Genomic DNA, 19,244 nt, shown 5'->3' on the forward strand with positions numbered 1-19,244 from the left:
CGAAACGATTAAAAAAATCTAGAATATTTTTAAAAATTCCAAAGACTTTTTAAGAGCTGTTGAAAATTTCAATGTGTATTAAAAGATTTCAAAGGATTTGAATTATTTTGGGATATTATCAAAGATTTTCAAGAATTTGTATCCATTTTTACTTGGAAGTTAATTATTTTCATTTGAAAAAGTTTACTATTAAATGTTTGGTTGAAAATTCATAATTTTAGTTAAAAGATTTTATTATTTAGTTCAAAATTGAAATATTTTGTTGAAAAATCAACAATTTTGTTTTAAAACGTCATAGTTCTTAGTTGAAATTCAACGCGCTAAATTTTTTTCTTTCTTGTATACATTTTTTTTTCTCTTTAAATTCAACTATTGAGTTGAGCATTCATATTTTTGATTGAAAAATGTATCTCTTTCTGTAGAAATTTTTATCTTTTTCGGTACAAAAAGCAACAGTATGGTAAAAAATTAATCTGTTTTAGATGAAAAGTAACTTTTTTTCTTTTAAAATTCAAATCTTTTATAGAAAATTCGTATTTTTGACTCGCAGATTCAACAATTTCGTTGAACATTTAACCACTTCGTCGAAAACTGATGTACATATTTTTTTTTAAATTCCTCTGCTTTAGTTGAGGATGCAAGTATTTTGTTGGAAAATTTTTTTTCTTCTTTTATTAAACCCAACCGTTTTTATTTTTAATTAAAATGTTAAATATTAAAATAACTAAAACTTTAACTATTTTGTTAAAAATTAAATTGAGTGATTTAAGATTCAACTCTTTAGTAAAAAGAATTCGTATTTTCAGCACAAATATATCACAATTTCGTTTAAAATTTAACAATTTAGTAAAAAATTTATGCATTTTGTTGAAAATTTGTATTGTTTTGGAAGAAAATTAATTTTTTTTTTAAATACAACTTTTTGGTTAAAAATTAATCTGTTTTGGTTGAGTACTTAAGTATTTTGTTAAAAATTCGATTTGTTCGTTAAATCCCAACGATTTTAAAAATTTTTAATTAAAATGTGAAGATAACTGAAATATTAACAATTTTCTTAAAAATTCAACTGGATGGTTGGAAAATCCGGTTTGAAATTTCAACCATTTTGTAAAAAAATCGTTTTTTTTTGTCTTAAAAATTCCAAAAGTCTTTATTCGTTAAGTTCAAATGTTTTTGAAATATTAACTATTTCATTTTCTTTTGAAAATTCACCTTTTTAGGTTAAAAATAATTTTGTAACTAAAAATGAACTATTTGTTTGAAATTCCAATTGTTTTGCAGAAAATTCGTTTTCTTAGTTCAAAATTTTTTTAATCGAAATTTTTTAGTTAAAACTTGATATTTTCAAGTTTAAAAAGTAAGATATTTGTTTGAAAATTGATGTAATTTTTCGAAAATCCGTCTTATTTTAAAATAAATCTTCTTAGTTGAAAATTCAACTGTTTCTTACAAAGCTCATATTTTGGATTGATAATTCAACATTTTGGATGCAATTTTTTCTTTATTGACTGAAAGATCTTTCTTGGTTAAAATTTCAACTCTTGTTGAAAATCAGTAAATCAAAATGAAACAGTTTGGTTGAAAGAAAAACCCTTTTTTAGTTAAAATATCAACTATTACACTTTTTATTGAGAATTTATATTTTTTCGTTGAAAATTCAAACACTTTCTTGAAATTTCAACTTCTTGGTTAATTTATGGACAAAAAGTAAAACCTTCACACCAAATAATCTAAAGTTATTTTGGGTTGACCAAAAAAATAATTTTTCACTTCCTTAATTGTAATATTTCAAAATAAAAATAACTGAGATGATAATTTATAAAAACTTAATTTAAAAAGAAATAGACATTAGTTTGAGTATATTTAAAATAAAATTGAAATTGAGTTTTATTTTTTTCATGAATTATGAAATTTAAGAAACAATTTAATTCATCAATTCCTTACATTTCAATTGAAAATATTGAATTTTCTACCAATGTCTAAGAGAATATTAATAATAATAATAAATTTTTAAAACAATTATATTTATTATTATTAATTATTGCAGGACTCTAATTGAAAATTAGACAAAAAATACAGATTGTTTTTAAAGCGCGACTTTCTCAATTCTAATAGAAAATTGTTGTAAATAATGGTTTAAACAATTTATTTTCTTAACTTCAATCAATTGCTTAACTCACTTGAATTGAAAATTGGATAAAAAATGGAAAATCTAGAAAAAACTGCAATTTTCTAGCATTATTATCAGAGCATATTATTAACAAAATAATAAATTTTTTAAATAATTATTTTTGTTAACATTAATTAAGTATTGCCTCAAACTCATTAAAAATTGGTCAAAAAGTGAAAAATAAAAGAAACCGCGACTTTATATCTCTACTCTGAGTGCACATTGCTAAAAACAATAATAAATCGTTTAGAAAAATTCATTTTGTTAACTTTAATTAATTATTTAACTTTCTTGAATTTGAAAATTTGAAAAAAAATGTATTTTAAAAAACTGCAATGTTCTAGCATTATTCTAAGAGAATATTATTTAAAAAAATAATGAATTGTTAAAATAATTATGTTTGTTAACATTAAGTATTACCTTACTCTAATTGAAAATTGGATGAAAAGTGTAAAATTAATCAAAAAAACTGCAACTTCCTAGCAGTGTTATCAGATAATATTATATAAAAAAATACTCAATTGTTAAAATAATTATGTTTGTTAACATTAATTAAGTATTGCGTTACTCTAATTGAAAATTGTATAAAAAGTAGAACATTTTTTAAAAAACTGCAACTTTATATTTCTAAGAAGAATTTGCTAAAAACAATGATAAATTGTTTAAAATTTTTATTTTGTTAACTTTAATTATTTACTTAACTCACTTGAATTGAAAATTGGACACATAGTGATTTTTTTAAACTGCAATTTTCGAGCATTATTCTAAGAGAATATTATTTTAAAAAATAATAAATTGTTATAAAAAAATTATGTTTGTTAACATTAACTATTGCCTCACACTAATTGAAAATTGGACAAAAAGTGGATTTTTTTAAATCTGCAATTTCCTAGAATTATTTTATGAGAATAATATTTTTAAAAAAAATTTAAAAATAAATATGCTTGTTAACATTAATTATTACATCATTCTAATTAAAAATCAAACAAAAAGTGGAGATTTTTTAAAAAGCCCCGTCTTTCTATCTCAATTCTGAATTGAAAATTGGAAAAAGTAGAAAATTAAAAAAAAAATAATTTACTAGCATTATTATCAGAGAATAGTATTTAAAAAATAATAAATTGTAAAAATTATTAAGTTTTTTAACGTTAATTAAGTATTAAATCACTCTAACTAAAAATTAATGCAAAAAAGTGGAATTTTTCTGAAAACCGTGACTTTCTATCTCTATTCTAAGAGAAAATGGCTTTAAAAATGGTTTAAACAATGCATTTTGTTAACTTCAATTAATGATTTAACTCACATTAATCGAAAATTGGACACAAAGTTGAAAATTAAAAAAAACTGCAACTTTCTAGCATTATTATCAGAGATTAACAAACATAAATTGTTAAAATAACTATATGATCGTTAACATTAATTAAATATTTCCTCACTCTAATTGAAAATTCTAATTGCTAAAAACAATAATAAATTGTTAAAAAAATTAATTTGGTTAAATTTAATAGCTCTCTTGAACTGAAAATTGGACAAAAATGGATTTTTTTAACTGCAATTTTGATTGTTAACATTAATTATTTACTTTCTAGCATTATTCTAAGAGAATATATATTTTTTTAATTGTTAAAATAATTATGTTTGTTAACAATAATTATTACATCACTCTAAATAAAAATTAATGCAAAAAAGTGGATTTTTAAAAAAAAAACCGCGACTTTATATACCTATTCTAAGAGTAAATTCTGAAAAAAATGGTTTAAACAATTCATTCTATTAACTTTAATTAATTATTTAACTCACTTGAAATGAAAATGGAAAAAAAAACTGGAAAATTGAAGAAGAAAAACTGTTATTTTCTAGCATTATTATCACAGAATATTATTAACAAAAATAATAAATTGTTAAAATAATTATGATTGTTAACATTAATTATTTACTTTCTAGCATTATTCTAAGAGAACATATATTTTTTTAGTTTTTAAAATAATTATGTTTGTTAACAATAATTATTACATCACTCTAAATAAAAATTAATGCAAAACAGTGGATTTTTTTAAAAAAACCGCGACTTTATATACCTATTCTAAGAGAAAATTCCGAAAAAATAGTTTAAACAATTCATTCTATTAACTTTAATTAATTATTTCACTCACTTGAATTGAAAAAAACGGGAAAATTGGAAAAAAACCTGTAATTTTCTAGCATTATTATCAGAGAATATCATTAACAAAAGTAATAAATTGTTAAAATAATTATGATTGTTAACATTAATTATTTACTTTCTAGCATTATTCTAAGAGGATTTTATTATTTTTTAAATTGTTAAAATAATTATGTTTGTTAAAAATAATTATTACATCACTCTAAATAAAAATTAATGCAAAAAAGTGGATTTTTTTCTAAAACCGCGACTTTATATAGCTATTCTAAGAGAAAATTCCGAAAAAAATGGTTTAAACAATTCATTCTATCAACGTTAATTAATTATTTAACTCACTTGAATTGAAAAAAACGGGAAAATTGGAAAAAAAAACTGTAATTTTCTAGCATTATTATCAGAGAATATCATTAACAAAAGTAATAAATTATTAAAATAATTATGATTTTTAACATTAATCTAATATTTAATTATCTTGAATTTAAAATTTGACAAAAAGTGTATTTAAAAAAACTGCAACTTTCTAGCATTATTCTAACAGAATATTATTATTTTTTAAATTGTTAAAAAAATTATGTTTGTTAAAAATAATTATTACATCACTCTAAATAAAAATTAATGCAAAAAAGTGGATTTTTTTGAACCGCGACTTTATGTACCTTTCTAAGAGAAAATTAAAAAAAATGGTTTAAAGAATTCATTCTATCAACGTTAATTAATTATTTAACTCACTTGAATTGCAAATTGAAAAAAATTGGAAAATTGAAGAAAAAAACTGTAATTTTCTATCATTATTATCAGAGAATATTATTAACAAAAATAATAAATTGTTAAAAAAATTATGATTGTTCAAAATGGTCTAAACAATTCATTTTGTTAACTTTAATTAATGATTTAACTCTCTTGAATTAAAAATTGGTCAAAAAGTGGAAAATATAAAAAAAAAAACCGCGACTTTATATGTCTTTTTTAAGAGAAAATTGCGAAAAACAATAATAAATTGTTCAGAAAAATTCATTTTGTTAGATGTAATTAGTTATTTAACTCTCTTCATTTGAACTTTGGACAAAAAGTGTATTAAAAAAAACTTAGACAAAAAAGGTGAATTTTTTCTAAAACCACGACTTTCTATCTATATTCTAAGAGAAAATTTCTAAAAAATGGTTTAAACAATTCATTTTGTTAACTTTAATTAATGATTTAAATCTCTTGAATATAAAATTTGACAAAAAGTGTATTAAAAAAAACTGCAAGTTTCTAGCATTATTCTAAGAGAATATTATTTTTTTTTAAATTGTTAAAATAATTATGTTTGTCAACAATAATTATAACATCACTCTAAATAAAAATTAATGCAAAACAGTGGATTTTTTTTAAAACCGCGACTTTATATACCTATTCTAAGAGAAAATTCCGAAAAAAATGGTTTAAACAATTCATTCTATTAACTTTAATTAATTATTTAACTAACTTGAATTGAAAATTGAAGAAAAAAACTGTAATTTTCTAGCATTATTATCAGAAAATATTATTAACAGAAATAATAAATTGTTAAAATAATTATGATTGTTAACATTAATTAAGTATTGTCTCACCCTAATTAAAAATTAGACAAGAAGTGGAAAATTAAAAGAAAACCGCGATTCTCCAACATTATTATCAGAGATTAACAAAAATAAATGGTTAAAATAACTATGATAAATTGTTAAAAAAATTAATTTGGTTAACTTTAATTAATTATTTAGCTCTCTTGAATTGAAAATTTGACCAAAACTGGATTTTTTAAAAATTACAATTCTCTAGCATCATAAATTGTTTAAAAAATTATTTTGTTTAACATTAATTAAATATTACCTTACTCTAATAAAAAATTTGACAAAAAATTGATTTAAAATAAAATCTCAGTTTTTTATCTCCATTCTAAAAGAAAATGGATAAACACAATAAAAAGTTGTTTAAACAATTTATTTAAACATCTAATTATCAAGACAAAGGTCCGAGGCTTAAAATAAATAAAAATCCTTACCGAACAAAATATCGATGAGACTCCTTCGTTGATTTCTAATATATCTGATTCTGTTACAGCATATGTAACATCAGCATAAATTTTGTGTCGTAAATAAAGAGGAAGAATTAGAAGCATAGTTGGTAAAATAGTTGTCAGAATGCAGAAAATCGTCACTCTCCTAATTCCATGCATTTTTTCTGAAAATAAAAACAAAAACATATGGTTCAGGATAATTCCTGAGTAAAACAATAATGCGAAGTATTTATTATGCAATTAAAAATAAAACAGGAATCTTAAGTAATTAAATCAAATAAACATAAATATAATGAAAATTTACCTAAATTTTCAGCCAATTTTTTTTCTTACTTTCAAGAAACTGTCAACTGTATTAAATCTCACTGGATCCCTCTTAGTCAATTCATGAAAATTTCGTAATTATTTACACGGAATGATAAGAAACTAAGCAATAACATTCCAGAGTTTATCAAATTAAAAATTGAATTCTGATTCACATTCTAATTTCGTAACTCAATTCCCTTCCCTTTTTTTCAAGTCTTTTTTTGTCTCTTTGATCTCATTACTCTTAATTTGTAAACAGAAGGTTCCCATTTACGAACTTTTGCAAATAATTGATTAGAGATAACATGGAAAATGTTTCGGGGAGATTATGTTTTTATTTCATACGTTGTGAATCGTTTCCACATATGTATCAAACAATATTTATAGTTTGGCAGGTACTTTTTGTGTCATCTAATGTTGACAAATAATTAAGAACAACTGATAAATTAAAAAATATATCTCTTATTGTTATCTATTGTAATGTTTCATTTCCGTATGTCACGTAGAGATATATAACTGTAACTGATGCTGAATCCCTTAATCCACTTTATTTTGATTGGATGTGACATCGCAATTAGTGGCACTCCCATTGAGAAAACGAGGTTTTTTTGTTTGATGAGGAAGTCAGGAAGTAGGACACTAAAATTTGTAAAAAGGCAAACCAGAGAGGGACTAAATTTTATTTCTGATTTAAGAAAAACCATGGAAAACTTTCTACATCTTCAAACAAACTTTAGTAACTAATTTACGATCGGCAGGAGGGATCAACGTACGCAAACGTAACTACACGCATGCGCTCTTAATCTAAATGATAATGGCGCGTAATTTCGAATTTACTTGACACTTTCCAAAAATTTCAGATCATCATTTCTTCAATAAAAATAATAATAAGTCGCCTCAAATCCCATAGACGTTTGTATTTTAAATATTAACAGTCCGGATTTTTTTTTAAATTTAGATCTAATTATTTGAATAGGGAAAAATACTGAGATTCTTTAAAATTGCAATTTTTTTGTTGAATTTTTAAATAAAAAAAAATTTTAAGAAGAAAAATCCAGCCAATCACTTGAAATCAGTGTTGTAGTCCTAACAAAAAAAACTGGCCGTACTACCCATAAACAAAGTTACCAGTTTCAGGGGGGGGGGGGGGCAGTTATAACTTGAAATATCATTTCGGACTTAGATAACATTTAGAACATAAGCCCAATAAGAAAATCCAATTAAATATTTTGGGTAAATTTTTTTTTTCAAAAGGCTACTATTATATTTTTGGTTGCTAAAAATTTCTGATAGAACTTTTTTCCGAAGCTTTTCATATCTTTCAGATCCTTTCCAAAATCTGCTTCCGAAATTCTATCCGCATCTGTACTACCATTTTCTTTCAGAACCTTTCAGAATTTATCAGAAAGTTTCCCAGCAATATCTTTCCGTTTTTTTTTTCGTTCTTTTCCGAAACTGTCCCGCGCTCATTTTCGTCACTTTTTATCAGATTTGATCAGAAAACTAAATTAAGTAATATTTTTATATAAATATTGTTTAATACATAGAACTTGATATGTAAGTATTATGTAATTGTAAATAAACTTTTTAAATTAAAATATTTTAAAGGATTAGAAAGTAACAAATTATTAATTTAATAAATTTCAAAATTTAATAATTTTTTTAAAGATTATAACTGCTTAATAATTTTGTTAGTAAGTTAATAAAAAAGTTTTGGATAAAAAGAATTCTTTTTTAAACTATTTTGTTTGTTCAGATTAGAATTACTAATTATTTAATAATAATAATAATTTGCAAAAAAAATAATATATATTATTATTAATATTAATAATTGTTATTATTAAAAGTTAATAATTTCTGATAACATCCTATAAAAACAAATGGGACATTTATGACAAAATCCCATAGAAAGAAATTTCGGAAATATTCTGATAAAATATGAAAAGAATATTTTTCCGACTGTTTCAGAAATTTAATTTAAGAATTTTTCCGCTTTTTTGGACAGGGGTCGGAATTCATCTGAATTTGTTAAAAATTCTATTATTTGGTAGTAAATTTAATTATTTCGTTGAAAATGTAACTATATTTTTATAAAGTCATCATCATCGTTTTATGTTTAGTTGAAAATAATTTTTTTTTAACTTGACCTTTTATTACTTGAACTAAAGTTGAACTCCCTTAAAAAAAATAAATTCAAAAAAAAATTTTTTTTACTAACGATTCATAATTATATTTGATAATTAAACTATTTGATTTTAAATGAACTTTTATATTAATAATACTACTTTTTTGTAGAAAATACGTATTTCTGGCTTTAAAATTAAATATTTTTTTTGAAAATTCATATATTTTGTTCAAAATTCATCTTTTTTGGTAGAGCATTAATCTTCTTAGCCGAAAATTCATCTTTTTATTTGAAAATGTAACTATTTCATGTTTATTTAAAACTTTATCCTGTATGTTTAATAAGTTGAAAAGTCCTCTTTTTTCATTTAACATTATTCTTCTTAAATTTTAACATTTTGTTGAAAGCTCGTTTTTTTTTGGTTCAAAACTATTTTTTTTTTATTATTTGACAATTTAGCTGTTTCATGTTTATTTCAAACTTTATCCTGTATTTTGAATAAGTTGAAAAATCGTCTTTTTCATATAACGTTAATCTTCTTAGTTAAAAATTTTATAATTTTGTTGAAACTTTTTTTTGGTTCAAAGTTATATTTTATCAGAGATTTCATTTGAAACTTTAACTGTTTAATCAAATTATTTAACCAAATAGTAGAATTTTGAACCAAAAGAGATTAATTCTGGACCAAAAATATAATAGTTGACTTTGAAATTTAAAAAACTAACTTTCAACCATAACCATTTAATTTCAAGAAAGAATATTAATTTTATACTTAAATTTGATGAATTTTCTATGAAAAAAAATAATAATGTTGAAATAAGCATTTAAATTTTTAACCAAAACATGAATTTTTGAGATAATAGTTTAATTTCCAATAAAACAATTAAATTTTCAACTAAATAGTAGAAATTTATCTAAAATGGATGAATTCTAGACAAAAAATATGCTAGTTGACGTTATCAATTTAAAAAAATTAACTTTCGACCATGATATAAATTAACTTTTAACAAAAAATATGAATTTTCTATTAAAAAAAAAGAATAATGTTTAACGAAACAGTTACATTTTTAAACAAAAGATATGGATTCTGAACTCAAAATATATTAATAGACTTTTCAAATGTAAAAAAATTAAATAAAAATTCCCGGGCTTCCCACTAAATTATCAAACTATTTAAAAAAATTTAAGTTTAATTGTCAACTTTTTAAATTATGAAATCATTCAGTTTAAAATTCTTTATTCTAAAATCTTTTACTTTAAAACTTTTCCACTTTAAGTCTTAATTTTTAAGCGTACATTTTGAATTTAAAGATGTTGAAAATACAGTTTTAAAGACTTAAGCAGTCACAAATTAAAATCGTTCAAAATTGAAAATTTTGGATAAGAAACAAGTTTTTTTCATTTTATAATAACTTTCACTCGCTCTCGCTAAAAAAAATATAACATCAAAAAATACTATCCAAATATTGTTTCGTCTAAAATAATTATTTTTAAATATTAAAGAATATATATTTTGCAATATTTAATTGTTATTTTAAAGTAAGCAATTATAAATCAAACATTCAAAGGAATGTTTAAAATTGTTTAAATTGGTAAAATTGTTTAAATTCATAATTTTTAAAATGTATTTACAATTTTTAAAATGCATTCTTCAATTTAGAGCATTAAAAATGATAAGAGTGAATTAAAATTTTTAAACCAGAAATTTTTGAATTGTTCAGTAAACATTAAAAGCTTATTTTTATATGTGTAAATTATTGAGTGTTCGAATTGAAAACTTCTGAATTTTGTAATCCTTCATTGTAGTTTAAATGTTTAAAATTCAAAAGAGTTCCACTTTTAGTGCTTTTATTCTTAGTTCAGTTTTGATTCAAATGAAAAAATCTTCAGCTATATGAGTTTAAATTTTCTAAATTCAACAAACCCTTAAATATTTTTGAAGACTGATTTTACTCTCGCAGGATTAAAAAAAAAGGTTGCTTGAATTAATTTCAGACGAGAAAAAATGGTAGCTTATAAACTTTTATTTTTCTTTAAATAAAATTTTGTTTCTTTAAAAAAATTCAGAGTTTTGCTTATTTTATAAATTTTAATCTAATTATTTGAATTGAAAACTAACATTGAGATTCTTAAAAAATTATTTTTTTTATTGGGAATGGTTAAACTGCGATACGCCACCTGTCGACAACAATCCGAACTAGAAAGAATAGGTACGATTTTAAAGTTTTACATTAACTTTTGCATAAAAGTGCTTTAACGATTTTTGATGTGGAGTTGTAGATGGAATTTACATCTTATAAGGTGAAGAAACATATTTTTTTACAGAAATATCTGTCCAGCTGTGATTTCCATCCTTTTTTAAAATACATTTTCAGTTGATCAAAAATGAATATAAATCAATAATGATTTAAAAAAAAACTGTTCTTCAATATTTAAAAAGTGAATAATAATTAATTTTTCAAGAAGATTCGAAATCAGTTCGCAATTTTAGAATTTCCAGTTTCTAACGTTTAAAATTATGTAAACTATTTCAATTGGAAAGTCTTATCAGTTGAACAAATGTAAACGCCCGATTGAAACTTAATAAACTATTTCCAATTTTAAAATAACTTCAAAATAATATATTCATACACAAAGGCTTTTATTGAATTTCAAATAGTATTTCAGTCGAAAGTATTCCAAATTTAAACCATTCAATTTGAAATTTTTTAATTAAGAAAAATAAGATTTACTAAATATTTATAAATATCTGACTATTTATTTAAAATCTGTAATTATATTTAAATATTAAGAAATAAATTTTGACCGTTACATTTTAATTGATCTATTTAAAAAAAAAGTATATCGTAAGTAAAATTGTTGAACTTCGATGTATAAATAACAATTGAACACATATTATTCTTTTAAGAAATTCAAGGATGTTGAAAAAATATTCAGAAGTTATGAAAAAATTAAAATTGAATTTAAAATTTGAAATGATTTTAAATAATTTAAAGAAAGTGTGTACATGTACCGCCAAAATATAGATTTTGGCAGATTTCGAACAAAAAATTTAAAAGATTTTTAAGAATTTGGAATGGCTTCAGAAGATTAAAAACCATTTCCTATAAAAAATAATAATGATTTTTATTTTGAAAATATAATTTTGAATGATTATTTTAAAAGATTTAGATAGATTTACAAAATTATAAAAAATGAATGTGGAAGATTTTAAGGAACATTGGCAGAATTTAAAAAGAACTTTCGAACAAATTTGATTCATTTTAAAGGATGTTTAGAAGTTCTCAAATAATTTAAAAAATTATTAAAAAATAGGAGAAAAAATGTAAACAACATGCAGATGTTCCAAGATTTTCAAATAAAATTTGGAAGCATTTTAAGGATTTTTTGACAATTTAAAATATAAATAATTTAACTTTTAATTTAAGAAGTGTTCAGTTTATAAAAAAATTTAATGGTTCAATTTTTATTGTTTCTGGCTTAAAATTTCTTGAAATGATATAATTTTGAAATCTTTCAAATTCATTGATTGATTCTTCAATTTAGACTTTCAATATAGAATTTTAAAAGTTTTAAATTCAAGAGTTCCACTTTGACTAGTTACAAATCCTTTAAAATTTCATACTAAATTATTGAAATCAATTGAAAATGCCTTGGAATCTATTAAAATATCCTAAGATATATCAAATCCTTTAAAATTATAAAAAAAGTTGTAAAATTCTTTGACATCTTTTATAACATTCTCAAATATTTAAGATCCTTTAAAATCTTTTGAACTTTTTTAAAGCTCTTGAAAATTCCTTGAAATTTTTAAAATACCCTGAAATATTTCAAATCCTTAAGAATCTCATACTAAATTATTATAATCAATTGAAAATTCCTTGAAATCTATAAAAATATTCTAAAATATATCAAATCCTTTAAAGTTTCATAAAAAATTAGTGTAATCAATTGAAAATTCGTTGGAATCTTTTCAAATTCTCTCAAATTTTACAAATCCTTTAAAATCTTTTGAAATCTCTCGAAATTTTGTAAAGCTCTTAAAAATATCTTGAAATTTTAAAAATACCCTGAAATATTTCAAATCCTTAAATATCTGATATTAAATTACTCTAATCAATTGAACATTCCTTGGAACCTTTTAAAATTGTTTTAAAATTTTTTTAATATTTAAAATCTTTTGAAATCATTTGAAATCGCTTGAAATTTTTTAAAGCTTAAAAATAAAAATTTGTATTGATCCCATTTTCAAAACTCTATTCTACAAACATTTCAATATTTAACGTTTTGAAATTTTTCTGTTTTCTAAATTTCAAGCGATTTCAAATGAGCTAAAAAAAATTTAAATATCTAACGATGTTTTAAAAGATGTCCAAGGATTTTCAAATTATTTTGATAATTTTAAGGGATTTCAAAGAATTAAACAAATTTTAGAAGGATTATGTTTAAAAATTCCAAAGTACTTAAGAAATCTTTAAAAAAAAGTTGTATGTATTTCGAAGGATTTAAAAAATTGGAGAGAATTTTAAAATTCCAATGAATATTTAAATGATTACAGAAATTTAATATGAGATTTTAAAGGATTTGCAATATTTCAGGGTATCTTTAAAATTTCAAGGTATTTTCAAGAGTTTTAAAAAATTTCAAGAGATTTCAAAAGGTTGTTAAGGATTTGAAATATTTGAGAATCTTTTAAAAGATGTCAAGGAATTTTCAACTTATTTTTATAATTTAAAAGAATTTCAAAGAATTAAAAAAAATTAGAAAGATTATTTTTAAAAATTCCAAAGTACTTTAGAAATCTTAAAACAAATTCTAGGTATTTAAAAATATTTCCAAGGATTTGAAAAATTCGAGAGAATTTTAAAAGATTCCAAACGAATTTTCAATTGATTGTAATAATTTAGTATGAGATTCTAAAGGATTTGAAATATTTCAGGGTACTTTAAAAATTTTAAGGAATTTTCAAGAGCTTTAAAAAATTACAAGAGATTTCAAAAGATTTTAAAGGATTTTAAATATTTGAGGATGTTATAAAAGATGTCAAGGAATTTTTAAACTTATTTTTATAATTGAAAGGACTTTCAAAGAATTTAAATAACTTTAGCAGGTTTGTGTAAAAAAATTCCAAAGTACTTTAGAAATCTTTAAAAGATGTCAAGGTGTTTCAAAAGATTTTGAAGGTTTCGATATATTTGAGGGTATTTTTAAAAATTTCCAAGACATTTTCAATTGATTTCAATAATTTAGTATGAGATTTTAAAGGATTTTAAATATTTTAGGGTATTTTTAAAATTGCAAGGCACTTTCAAGAGCTTTGAAAAGTTTTAAGAGATTTTAAATATTTTAGGATATTTCAAAACATTCCAAGGAATTTTCAATTCATTTCAATCATTTCAAGCGATTTCAAGGAATTTCAACGATTTTTTTTCATATTTCCTGGTTGAAGATGAAACTTCTTTGTTAAAAATTTAGTTCTTTTGGTTGATGATTCATCAACTTAGTTGGAAAAATTTGTTTTCTGAAAATTTAACTATTTTCTAGAAAATTCTTTTTTTTTCTGGTTAAAAATTAATTTTTTTAACTACAAATTTAACTATCCTATGTTTCATTGAAAAGTGATTTTTTTTAGTTAAAAATGTTTATATTTTATTGAATACTCGTCTTTCTTGGTAGAAAATTAATTTTTTTTTGTCGAAAATTTAACTATGATTAAACATTGATTTTTTGTATAGAAAATTAGTCTTGGTGGAAAATGAATTTATTTTGCGCAAAATTCATGTATTTTATTAAAAATACCTTTTTTTAGTATACAATTCAGTCTTTTGGATAAAAATTTAACTTTTTGTTCAAAAATTGAACTATTTCGTTGAAAAAAATTTTTAACATTTTTTTAAAATTTATGTATTTTCTTCAAAATTAATTTTTTTTGGCAGAAAACTAATTGTTTTAGTTAAAATTTGAACTATTTTTATTAATAAATAGTCAACAAACCATTAATATTGATATAATATTTTATAATTATAATATCAACATCAACTTACATGAAATCGTGAAATAATAATTCTTAAAGCTATTTGACAAAAATGTGTTTTTTCAATGTATAATATGGAAATTCTATGTAAAACTACAGTGGAACACTTCAATAGCCCTCCCTTCTACAGCCATTCCGAGAATTGAAGCCGCGCCGTCGGTAGGTATAACAGGAACTGCGCGGGGGCCGCGGGGTCTACGGTTGTCACTCGAGCGAGCAGTCAAGCGTGAACAAACAAAAGCGGAGCGGGCTACAATGAGTTAATTCACACTCAAGGTCAGCCCCAAAATCGGCGCTATAAAAGAGTTTCACTGTACTTGTTTTTTTATGAAGATTTTTTTTTAGTATTCAATTATTTTTTTAGACATCACAAAACTATCATAAAAACACTTTTATGCAAAAATTAATGTACAACTTTAACACGCGAAATGGTAGACCACCATTCCAAATTTAATTTTTTAATTTTTAGTTTTTGTAAATTTGAAATATGTGGAAATTGGAGTTCCTTAAGTTATAAATCCTTTAAAGCGATTTTTTTTTTTGGACTGATAGTTTCATTTACAAACACTTTACATTGAATGCTTTAAAGCTATCGATTTCTGAAAATAGATTTGTAACAATTTAACCACAGATTATATTGTTGGAAAAAGACGCTCTTATCTCTCTCTGCGACGCCAAACAATAGATAATATTGTCTTCGATGTAAAGTCAAAAGCCTTCTAAATTGTGTTTGCGTTTGCACAGTTGCTCTTTTTATCTTGACTAGAATGATCAATCGCGCGCTATGCAACCTCGTAGTTCTTAGGTTCGAATGGAAAAATAACTTTCAATACAAGATAAAAATTTGGATTAATGATTTATTTTATTTTGTTTGTTTTTTCTCAAGGTTATAATTTTTTTTTATGCTGGTTCATTTAAGTCCCATAGCATTACTATGGTACTATGCTTTTCTATTTTTATAGAAGTTAAATTTTCAAACAAAAAATATTTTTTAAACAAACAAAAAGATAAATTTTCAACCAAAAAGATTAATTTTCTGACAAAAATATGCATTTTTAACAAAATAGTTAGATTTTCAACCAAAGAGATAAATTTTGGACTAAAATTATGAATTTTCAACCAAACAAGTGAATTTTTAACAAAGCAGTTTAACTTTTAACGTAGAAGTTTAATCTACCAATGAAAAATATAATAGTTAATAGTTGATATTAAGACTAAAAATATATATATTTTTAATAAAAGAAGGTTGAATTCATCAATATAGACGAATTATCAAAAAATAGTTACATCTTTAACAAAAAGAGATTTTAATTTTAAACCTAACAGGTGTAATTTTAATGAAAAAAGATTGAATTTATATCAAAAGAGATGAATATTTTCTAACGAAAAAGACGAATTTTTATCATAATTCTTTTATTTTCAAACAAACAAAATTTTTCAGCAAGAAATAACATTTTTAGGCAAATTATAATTTGAAGGCAAGAATAATCCACAATTTCAAATTATCATAACATTTTCCACACTCGCTTTTCACAACTTTGGACATCTTTCGCAATGTTTTAGATTCTTTTTAAATATTCTCTAAAAATAAATTTTGCAATCTTGAAATCTTTTAAAATCTTTCAAAAACTTCATAATGTTATTTGAAAATATTGAAAAAGGTACGTTTTGTTTCAAGCTTTTTAAAATCTTTTCAAATAATTTTTTTTTCAAAGTTTTTTATAATCTTCTGAGTGTTTTTTTTTAAAAGATACGACATTTTTCTAAACTTTAAAAAAGTTCGGCAAAATAAAAATATTACTTTAAAATATTCCAAATTCTTTTTTTGTCCTGAATCCTTTCCACAGTCTTAAAAAACTTCTGAGTTTTTTGTTATTTGAAAATATTGAAAAAGGTACGTTTTGTTTCAAGCTTTTTAAAATCTTTTCAAATAATTTTTTTTTCAAAGTTTTTTATAATCTTCTGAGTGTTTTTTAAAAAGATACGAAATTTTTCTAAACTTTAAAAAAGTTCGGCAAAATAAAAATATTACTTTAAAATATTCCAAATTCTTTTTTGTCTTGAACCCTTTCCACATTCTTAAAAAACTTCTGAGTTTTTTGTTTAAAATGATCCAAAACCTACATTTTTTTTTAAATTTGTTAAAATCTTTTTAAGTTTAATATTATTCTTGTATATTTTAAAAACTTCTAAATATCTCTGAAACTTATTAAACTTTTTTCTCAAATTTTGTAATTTTTCAAAATGTAACATTTCTTGCTTTAAAATCTTCTAAATTCTTTTCAGAAGTTGTAGTAAATCATTAGAAATTTTTAAAAATATTAAAAAAAAATCGATTGAAACTTTCGCTGGAATCGTAAAAAAATTAATATCTTGAAACCTTTCAAAATCCGTAAAAAGCTTCAAAATTTTATTTAAAAATCTACAAAAATCTACATTTTGTTTAAATGTTAACATTTTTTATATATTATCCAATTCTTAATGATTTTAGAATCTTTTAAAATATTTGCGAATTTTGAACCAAGTTGTTCAATTTTTCAACCAAAAAATGTTAATTCTCATCAAAAAATATAACAGTTGATAATAAAATGAAAAATTCTATGAAAAATTAAAAAAAAATGGTTTCAAATCTTCAGATTTTTTTTCGAATATTTTGGAAATCTTGAAAAAATTTAAAAATTGTATTTCGAAATCTTCAAAAGTCTACATTTTATGTTTAGCTTTTTGCAATCTTTTCAAATTTTCAAATATTAAAAGTTTTTGAAACTTCTAAATATATTTTAAAATGATTAAAATTTTCCCTAAAACTTTGAAAAAATTCTGCAAAATTAAAAAAGAATGTTTGCAAATCTTCCGGATTTATATCTGCTAATTTTGAAATGTTTCGAAATCTTTTTAAACGTAGTTTTTAAACAATTATTGTAAAATAAAATAATTACTGACCATTTTTCCACAAGTCTTAAGAAAAATTTGTGATTCTCTTAAAACTTTTCAAAGTTCCTAAAAAGCTTATAAGTAACAAAGTCGCTAAATTTTCAAGCAAAAAATGTTAATTCTCATGAAAAAATATAATAGTGGATAATAAAATGAAAAATTCTCTAAAAAATTGGCTTCAAATCTTTAGAATCTTTTTCGAATGTTTTTTTAACATTTTCAAAATCTTGAAAAACTTTAAAATTGTATTTTGAAATCTTCAAAACTCTAAATTTTATTTTTGGCTTTTTGCAATCTTCAAATTTTAAAATATTAATTTTTTTTTTAAATTCTAAATATATTTTAAAATGATTTCAATTTTTCCTAAAACTTTGAAAAAATTCTGCAAAATTAAAAAAGAATGTTTGCAAATCTTCCAGATTCTTATTTGATAATTTCGAAATGTTTTGAAATCTTTTTAAACGTAGTCTTAAAATAAATATGGTAAAATAAAAAAAATTATTGACAATTTTTCCACAACTCATAAGAAAAATTTGTGATTCTCTTAAAACTTTTCAAACTTCTTAAAAATATTTTTTTTTTGTTATCTTCTAGTTATCTTTTAAAATGAATTCATTTTTTCTAAACATTTTTTATCTTGGAAGATTGAAAAACTTTACATTAAAATCTTCGGTATTCATTTTCAAAATTTTAGGAAATCATTTGAAATTTAAAAAAAAATTAATTTTAACATTATACACTTTGTTAAAAATGTCTTGAAATCATTTTAAATCTTAAATCATTTTTGAATCCTTTCAAAACTTCTAAAACTTTCAAATATCTTTTTAAATAATTCAAAGTTTTTAAAATATTTTTTTAAATCCTGCAAAAATTAAAACAATTGTTTTAAATATTCCAGATTCTTTTTCGACATGTTTTTAAAATATTCAAAGCTTAAAATTAATGTTTTAAAATAAAACCAAGAATAAAATCTAAATCATTCTAAAATTTCGCAGAAATTTTATTGTCGGAACCGCTAATTTTTTTATTACCGGCACTGGCAATGCATGCTCTTCGTAAATTAAGATATTCTAAGTTTTGGCCCATAATTTTATTTTTCTCGTCTCTTTAAAATTCTTGAAAATTTAAAATAATATTAAAAAAATATTTTAAAAAATTAAATTAAAAATATTTAAAAAGCGAAATGAAATTAAACAACAATTAACCCTTAAACGGCCAAAACGCCACTACCGGTACACTGCTTTTCAACGGCCAATAACTAAGACTATTCGACACTAGAAAAAATTGAGACACATATATTTTTATTGCTTAAGATCTCCTCTTTCCGACGGTGCCAATGAAAATCCTCAAAAAATTTACTTATTATCCCAAAATGCAGTTTAAACAAAAAAAAACGTGATTTTTCGTGCCTATTTTTTTTGTGAAACATTTTCCAAAGCTTTTCGAGTCTGTAATTAACCTGGAATCTCACTAACG

The 19,244-nt window shown here is 22.0% G+C and overlaps 1 protein-coding gene across 4 annotated transcripts in view; it reads right to left on the reverse strand.

The window, feature by feature from the left end:
* The window catches only part of LOC117180007 (activating signal cointegrator 1 complex subunit 1), a 62,315-nt gene that overhangs the window by 11,759 nt on the left and 31,312 nt on the right, over window positions 1-19,244 (reverse strand). For 3 of the 4 annotated variants that reach the window (XM_033372279.1, XM_033372280.1, XM_033372278.1), the window contains exon 3: window positions 6,355-6,533. In XM_033372279.1, the coding sequence (XP_033228170.1) occupies window positions 6,355-6,533 (179 nt within the window). Of the gene's footprint in view, window positions 1-6,354; window positions 6,534-6,673; window positions 7,428-19,244 lie in introns of those variants that run through there. The other variant, XM_033372281.1, reaches the window with a different exon arrangement.

The sequence above is a fragment of the Belonocnema kinseyi genome, chromosome 9 (genome assembly GCF_010883055.1).
Source record: "Belonocnema kinseyi isolate 2016_QV_RU_SX_M_011 chromosome 9, B_treatae_v1, whole genome shotgun sequence".
NCBI lineage: Eukaryota > Metazoa > Arthropoda > Insecta > Hymenoptera > Cynipidae > Belonocnema > Belonocnema kinseyi.